At 44.8% G+C, this 8,677-nt stretch overlaps 1 protein-coding gene across 1 annotated transcript; it reads right to left on the bottom strand.

Annotated features, from left to right (window-relative positions):
- Positions 1–977: 977 nt before the first annotated feature.
- Positions 978–5,136, bottom strand: LOC103068100 (ferritin light chain, oocyte isoform-like). The gene is made up of 4 exons (XM_007435527.4): positions 4,889–5,136; positions 2,151–2,297; positions 1,902–2,027; positions 978–1,288 (listed from the first exon to the last, which is right to left on the bottom strand). Exons 1-4 carry the CDS (start codon positions 4,988–4,990, stop codon positions 1,130–1,132), a joined length of 534 nt encoding a protein of 177 aa, XP_007435589.1. The 5' UTR covers positions 4,991–5,136; the 3' UTR covers positions 978–1,129.
- Between the last annotated feature and the right edge of the window lie 3,541 nt (positions 5,137–8,677).

The following is an 8,677-nucleotide window of genomic DNA, read 5'->3' as shown; positions in this document are numbered from 1 at the left end:
GAGTTGGGAGTGAGTTTGCAAAGTGCAAACTACCACCGTGCAACCTTCCTATGTGGGCACCTTCTAACTGTATTGGTGTCTACAGGTCCAGATTCTGCGGAGTTGGCAAATGAATCCTTTCTGACCACAGTTGCTGTAAATTAGCAATGTGATTCCTTGCAACATAGTGATCAGCAGTATAGAGACTCCATAAGTGAAACAAGCTTAAAATCCCCACTAAGAGCCAGAAAAAAATTGTCCTACCCACATTTGTGACACAGCCCTATCAGTTTTTTTTCCTGTGGTTCCTTATCTAGAACTTCCAATTCCACATGGCTATTATCTCAAATCTTTCCTTAGCAGCAAATGAAGTTTACGTTAGGAGCATTCCATGTTTGACTCATTTACACGTGTTAGTTGGTCACTATTTGTGACTGAATACTGGATTAGGGGGACGCGGTGGCACAGCGGCTTAATGACGCTGAAAGTTGCCGGCCAGAAATGGTCGACGCTTCAGCGGTTCGAGTCCAGCCTTCGCATTAAACAGGGTGAGCTCCTGTTTCCTCCCCAGTTCCTGTCAACCCAACAGGTCGAAAACTCACGTGAGTAGATAAATGGGTACTCTCACTCTGGTGGGAGGAAAAACGCTGGCGGCGCCTTGCAAAAAGGAGTTGGGAGCAGTTGCCGGTAAGCGCGAAAAACCATGCGCGCCCGAAAAGGGCGCGAAGCAACGGAAACCCCGCCTCCTGTGCTCGCCAGCTGAGCTCTGCTCTAGGAAGGAGGCTCTGGCAAACCACTTCCGAAAAACAATTGCCTTGAAAACTGCAAGGACTCGTCCAAGCAGTCACTGCAGGGTCAGCAATGACTGAGCGCAGACAAAAAAAAAAAAAAACTGGATTAAACAAATCTTTCCTCTAATTTGACAGTCTCCAAACCATTAAGCAGGACAGGCATATTTATTCTACCATCCTCCCAATTATATACACACGCCCAGGATGTAGTGCTTAATGCCAAGTTTATTTAATGCCAGTTACAGACTCAGCTCCTCCCCCCCAAAATGGATAGGGGTACAGAGGCCATATTTATTGAGCAGCCAGCTTTTAACATACTTAAGGCTGTAGGAGCTGGGAGGGAGCCAATACTTCTAGGCTCAGTCACTGGATTCGCCCAGGGTGAGACGGTCAAAGAGGTATTCCCCAAGGCCTTCCTCCTGGGCGCACACACGCTTCAAGTTGGTCACATGGTCTCCCAGCTTCTTGATCACCTTCACCTCCTCATCCAAATAGTGAGTCTCCAAGAAGTCACAAAGCTTAGGAAAAAGAAAAAGTTTTAATTCAATGATTCCATAGAAAAGCCTACCTATATTAAATAGGTAGTCCAAGGATTTGAAGGATTAATGCCTGTCAATCATCCCATCAATCAGGAACTGGAAGGAACCTCAAAATCAGCTGGTCCTATCACCTACCAATGCAAGAAATCCACTGCATTTTTGATAGATGGCCAGCTGGCATCAGCTTACACTTGTTTTACACTACACGGGAATGCAGAAAACTGATACTGCATGCAAAAAGCTAAACAATCGTAACACCATTAAGAGCTGAAAGCAGATTTTGGGCCCTTCAAAGAGAATGGTGCACCAATATCTGTCAGCCACAATTCAGTCTCCAGCCACCATGGCTGGATGGTTTGGGGTGGATTAAGTGGGGAACTCATGATGTTCAAATATTGCTTAGCCAATGAGGAATACTGCAGCTGGAGACTTGCAGGTTCTCCATACTTGGTTCCCTAACTCTAACCCTGTGTAAATATGCTGAAACTATGCTTGCCAAGTGTAATTAAAAAACATTTCAGGATGCCTTGGTGGGCATTAATAGCAAATTGGTACTGAACCTAACCCTGCAAACTTTCTCCTGTTAGCTTACATGGGGATCTGTATGGCGTGAAGCAACTTGATGCAAATCCAGCAGGGCCTGGTTCAGGGTCTTCTCCAGCTTCAGGGCAGCTTCCATGGCAATAATTCCATTCTTCCATTCATCTTGCTCTGGTTTCTGGAGGATCAGAAAGAGATAATCATGTCTCAGTAGCACTACTGTTGTTCATAAGTCCTCTACCAGCCAACCACCATTTTCGTTAAGCCTCTGCCTGCTTACAACATTCTTCCCCATTTTCACCTTGACATCCTGCAGGACAACTCTTCCCCCACGGCGGTTCTGGAAAGTCAAGAGTTTCTCAGCTTGTTCATGCTTCTCCTCGGACAGGTGGCGGAAGAAGGAGGAGAACTTGGACAGTGCCACATCATCCCGGGTGTAGTAAAAACCCTGGACAGAAGGAAGGAAGGAATGAAGGGTGAAGTTTTGAATTGGCATAGTTGGGAAACAAGAGTTGCCCCCTCACCCCACCCCAAGTCTCTATCTGTAGGGTTATCATTCATGGTCACAATTGTTTACCTAGACAAAAAGAGCCAGGTTCCCTTTAATTTAATTCACACATTGTGCTAAGTTATAATATGGTTTGTTTAGGCTTGGTTTTATTGTGTAAATTTGCTCATTATGATTTATAAATCACAGTTCATGGCTTTTAGCATGCTAGAATACGAGGCTTTGCTGGTGGTTCCAATTCAGCATGCATCTCACACTATGGGTCGGAATCAGCAGTATAATTGTGGTTTGACAAAACCCCAAAATAATAGAAGTGTAATTAACCTGCAAAGCCAAAACCCTTTGATTTGAAATACAACACAGAACCATATTTTGCAATTGTAACTTGTTTCTTTTTGGGGAGGGGGATTACACCATCTAGAGTCACAAATTATACATGCTTTTAAAAAAAATACATAAAAGTTACACTGCAGCCAATCCACAGTGATGGCTTGTGGCTCTGCCCACCCCAAACCATCCCGAGAAGGCCAAAAGCTAAAGCAAGTAAACAAACAGCTCTATATCATGGCTTGAATTCCAGATTCAATGTAATTCATGTCCAAATCTGCAGTTTGATGCAATGCATAACTGAGCAGTTGCCTGTATATGATTTTTAGGAGTCACATTAGCAAGAAAATTATGAGTATTTTTCTGGAAAATCCCTAATCAGCAGTGACATGGGTTAATGAGCCATATGTAAGAACTACCTGTCTCAACCCTGACCAGCAGCATTCCTAACCTAAGCCCTTTGAAAGTCTTTTCTAGGCCTCTCCATATTCAAAAACCACCTCCCAGGCTGCTATCTACTATATGGGGAGACTGCAATTGTTAGTTAAAAATGACAGGCTTATGGGTATCCAGAAACAAGGGTTTGTTCAGGCCTACAAGCCACTTATTTGCTTCTAATAGGTCAAAAGTTTAGTTATCAATAACCAAAATATTGTTTTAATGGCTTAATACATTGTGTGAACCTAGCCACTGTGATTTATAAACTATAGTTTATGGCTTATATTGTGTTAATTCTATTGTGTCATACCCAACAAACCATGGATAAACCTTGGCCATAATGCCCATTGCCCTTTCCTCAGCCTATCAGTCCAGCCTTTGCTTCCAGCTTATCTACTGATAAAGGAGCTTGACATCATTAAATCATTAACTCTACCTCATTTATCCCTTCAGAATCATTCTAGAGGATGCTACGATAGGTAAACATGAAGCAGAGGACTTTGCTATCAAAACAAAAGTTGCGTAAGATTCCTTGGGTGCCAAAACCAACAAGACTGCAAGGACAGACAATAGGTATGTTATTTACAGGGCAAAAATGGTGATATGCCAGGGCACGTTTCCTAATCTGATACCTCCTGGTAGTGGGATACAATTCCCATCATTCCCAGCCAGAACAGCCCAAGTAAGTTGAACAAGCTCTTCATACTAACTCGACAGAGAGCTGCATAGTATAAACATGAAGGCAGTGTGAGAATTTGAAGCAAACAAAGCACATCCTCAGGGCACATGTATAGAGCATTAAAAAAAGAAAGATCGATCGATCAATCTATCTAATGGGGTTATCAAGAATCTCAAGGAAGGAGCTGCTTACAGGATAAAACCAGAGACACGGAAAGGCTCACATGAAGGACACACTGATTCAGCTAGCAGAATCATCATACTACCAGGATCAAAAGCAGAAGACAAAGGAAGGAGTCTACAGCAGTTACTACAGCTCCATGAGATGATGGGGGAGATGGGACCTGAAGTCCAACACATCTGGAGGATGCAGGGTGGGGAAGGCTAGATTTATGGCTAAATAAGCTAGCCCATGAAGAATGCTTTTCTCTTTCTCCTATTATGCCAAGCCAACAGAAGAGCAGAGCTTGCTGTAAAACTATGCTTGGGTCTCCATGGTTACTGCAGGGAAAGAAAGAGAAGCAGAGGATGAATTTTCTGGAGGAGGAAAGGAAGAGGCCTACCTAAAACCAGAGCCTGTGGGGAGGGGAGGTTGTTTTTCTTGCGCAGTTTATAAACAGAGGAAGCCAGACTCGTCGGGTTTAGGGAAAGGAGTCGCTGGGTGGTGCCACAGCACACAATAGCACAATACGCCACACCCGAGTGTGACACCATCCTGGACTTCTGGAAAGGGCAGTAGTTTTTACCGTTTACTTACAACAAAGCAACCAGGCCGCTCCAACAACGTGAATGTTCATACCCACCATTTACATGGAGAGAAAAATGCTTCCATTCTGACCCTGTGCACGCGCGCGCGCGCACACACAGAGACTGGCTTTTGGGGGGGGGCGGAAGGGAAAAAAAGCAACTTTGCCCAACCTGATGCTCTCCAGAGGTTACCGAGCTGCAACTCCCATCATCTGTAGCAAGTGCGGCTACGGATGATGGGGGTTGTACTCCAACATCAATACAGGACACCCGGCTGGGCAACGCCAGGGAAACGTTAGAGGAGGGGGCGACGAGGGCGATTTTCGCCTTCGGATACTCACCAAGGACAGGTAGGTGTAACTGGCCTGAAGGAACTGGTTGACCAAGCGATTCACGCCTGCTTCGCTTTCGGCGTGGTAGTTCTGGCGGATCTGAGAGCTCATGGTGCAAGTCGAGGTTGGTTGGACTGGCTGGCAAAAGGACTTAAGGATGGGATGGCCGCGACCCTGCTCCGTTCAAGCACTGTTGAAGCAAGAGCGAAGGAACGAAAGCCAAAAGCGAGGTCCGGACTGTGCGCGGCGAGCCCGGAGGGAGGCTTTTATAGGCAGCCGGAGGCTCTTCCGAAACCCTCCCTCCGCGCAGGGTGCAAACGTGAGGCTCCGCCCCCTGGGCTCGCGAGGAGGGGGCTGCTGGGCGGCCGGGCGCCGGGTGGGTTTGCGCGAACTCGGGCCCCAAGTCGTGGTTCCGAGAGGGGCCTGGGCTTCCCTGAACGCGATGAGCAAATGACTACGGTAGTGGCATTAATTAGGGCTGATCCTAACTCGGAGGGCGCAAATCCAGAGAGGCTGGTTTGCACAACATTCTAGGCTAGCCTGGATAGGATCGGGAAGGTCGCCTTTGGTCTCAGTAGGCAGCAGCGCCGGGATGGGCGGAAGCCTAATTGGGTGAAGCCTGGATGGTAGATGGGAGACCATCAGGAGATCCAGGAACTGAAGGGTAAGTTAAAAAAGTTCTCTTGGCACACCACTTCCAAATTGTTGCCAAGTAAATGACATGGACATAATCCATCATCACCAGGAGTCAGGTTTGACTCAGAAACATCTTTAGCATCTTTAATTTTACTAACCCTGATTAAAGGATTACAGTAGTGTGTTGGGTGAATCAGCAGAGGGCATACCAGGCCATGCTATGCTGATTCTTTTCCTCACAATAACCTTTTTAAAAAAAATATACGATTAACAATAGCTACTTGCAAATACTTACAGTATTTGGTTTTTTAAAATTCATATTACCCTACCCTGAAACAAAATGGTACTTTTTCCAAGGGGGTGCCCATAAGACCATTACGTCCATCCATGGTATTAAAAAAAGAAAATGCTAGCCGCACCACTGATATTTTTTTTTTTAAAGAAGTGTTATTTGGAGAGGAAGTTCAATGGCTTTGGGTTTCATATTCTCCCCCTCCCCTCTGTGTACTTCTCCCCTCATTAAAGTGACTCAGCAAAAAAAGTTCCTACCCAACCTGACTCCAAAGAAGAAACCTCAGCATGATTCAGCAAAAAAAATCCTTCGTTCCTGTTCTCCAGAAGGCCTTGAGGCTGTTCCGTCCATGAATCCTTGGTCTCAGAAAAAGAACTCACTGGCATGGTACAGGGAGGTAGGGAACCAAAGATCTTGTATTTTTAGCAAAACTAGATGACCTCTTTCGTAGAGTCATCGCCCCACAGCTGAGTCTATCAGTATAACCCCAATTGAGCTGGATGTGCTGAAGGGTAAAAGAAGAAAAATGGAAGAATTCTAGACCCACATACAACATGGGATCACACTAACGACATATGGTTTGGAATATTTCCCAAATATTGTGGGGGTATTACATTACTGACAATATGATATGTATACTTTTCTAACAAAAAATAAGCTTACTAGCTTTGCTCCTCAAGCATTAGCTATGTCATATAAACATATATACAGTGGGGCAAAAAAGTATTTAGTCAGCCACCAATTGTGCAAATTCTCCCACTTAAAAAGATGAGAGAGGCCTGTAATTTTCATCATAGGTATACCTCAACTATGAGAGACAAAATGGGGGAAAAAATCCAGAAAATCACATTGTCTGATTTTTAAAGAATTTATTTGCAAATCATGGTGGAAAATAAGTATTTGGTCAGTATCAAAAGTTCATCTCAATACTTTGTTATATATCCTTTGTTGGCAATGACAGAGGTCAAACGTTTTCTGTAAGTCTTCACAAGGTTTTCACACACTGTTGCTGGTATTTTGGCCCATTCCTCCATGCAGATCTCCTCTAGAGCAGTGATGTTTTGGGGCTGTCGCTGGGCAACACGGACTTTCAACTCCCTCCAAAGGTTTTCCATGGGGTTGAGATCTGGAGACTGGCTAGGCCACTCCAGGACCTTGAAATGCTTCTTACGAAGCCACTCCTTCGTTGCCCGGGCGGTGTGTTTGGGATCATTGTCATGCTGAAAGACCCAGCCACGTTTCATCTTCAATGTCCTTGCTGATGGAAGGAGGTGTTCACTCAAAATCTCACAATACATGGCCCCATTCATTCTTTCCTTTTCACGGATCAGTCATCCTGGTCCCTTTGCAGAAAAACAGCCCCAAAGCATGATGTTTCCACCCCCATGCTTCACAGTAGGTATGGTGTTCTTTGGATGCAACTCAGCATTCTCTCTCCAAACACGACGAGTTGAGTTTAGACCAAAACATTCTACTTTGGTTTCATCTGACCATATGACATTCTCCCAATCCTCTTCTGGATCATCCAAATGCTCTCTAGCAAACTTCAGACGGGCCCAGACATGTACTCGCTTAAGTAGGGGGACACGTCTGGTACTGCAGGATTTGAGTCCCTGGCAGCGTAGTGTGTTACTGATGGTAGCCTTTGTTACTTTGGTCCCAGCTCTCTGCAGGTCATTCACTAGGTCCCCCCGTGTGGTTCTGGGATTTTTGCTCACCGTTCTTGTGATCATTTTGACCCCACGGGGTGAGATCTTGCATGGAGCCCCAGATCAAGGGAGATTATCAGTGGTCTTGTATGTCTTCCACTTTCTAATTATTGCTCCCACAGTTGATTTCTTCACACCAAGCTGCTTGCCTATTGCAGATTCAGTCTTCCCAGCCTGGTGCAGGTCTACAATTTTGTTTCTGGTGTCCTTCAACAGCTCTTTGGTCTTGCCCATAGTAGAGTTTGGAGTGTGACTGTTTGAGGTTGTGGACAGGTGCCTTTTATACTGATAACAAGGTCAAACAGGTGCCATTACTACAGGTAACGAGTAGAGGACAGAGGAGCCTCTTAAAGAAGTAGTTACAGGTCTGTGAGAGCCAGACGTCTTGCTTGTTTGTAGGTGACCAAATACTTATTTTCCACCATGATTTGCAAATAAATTCTTTAAAAATCAGACAATGTGATTTTCTGGATTTTTCCCCCATTTTGTCTCTCATAGTTGAGGTATACCTATGATGAAAATTACAGGCCTCTCTCATCTTTTTAAGTGGGAGAATTTGCACAATTGGTGGCTGACTAAATACTTTTTTGCCCCACTGTATATACTGGTGTAGGCTTTCCCAGCCGGTATCTGTTGGGCAGTGTTGAGCTTCAGGGTTTAGTGACTATGGACTAGATCAGTGTTTCTCAACCTCAGCAACTTTAAGAGGTGTGGAAACTCCCAGAATTCCCCAGCCATGCTGGAGTTGAAGTCCACACATCTTAAAGTTGCTGAGGTTGAGAAATGCTAGTCGAGACTGCAGATTTCCTGCCATTTTGCTGGCAACTGTGACTGGTATCTTGAGCAGACCATCTTGCCTCTGAAGATGCCACCCACATCTTTTCGTTTGCCGGCAAAACATCAAAAAATCTGCTGTCTAGACCACGGTCACTAAACCCTGAAGCTCAACACTGCTCAAATTAAAAATACAGTTTCTATCTTAGGTAGGTTTAAACTGTGTTTTCTTTAACCACAGTTTATTGAACAAGCCATAATTTCCACAGAATTATAAGTCATCAACTGGATTATAAACTGGAATGACTGGGCACGCATATGACACTTAGTTAAAACCCGGCTGGCAAGTTAATGAGCGAAAGAATTAGAAAACCTTTAAATGTGTCC

This window comes from Python bivittatus, unplaced genomic scaffold (genome assembly GCF_059951505.1).
Source record: "Python bivittatus isolate LINGU-HERP-01145 unplaced genomic scaffold, Pbiv_v1 ctg000440_np1212, whole genome shotgun sequence".
NCBI classification, from domain to species: domain Eukaryota; kingdom Metazoa; phylum Chordata; class Lepidosauria; order Squamata; family Pythonidae; genus Python; species Python bivittatus.
This window is presented reverse-complemented; position numbering and strand designations above follow the sequence as displayed.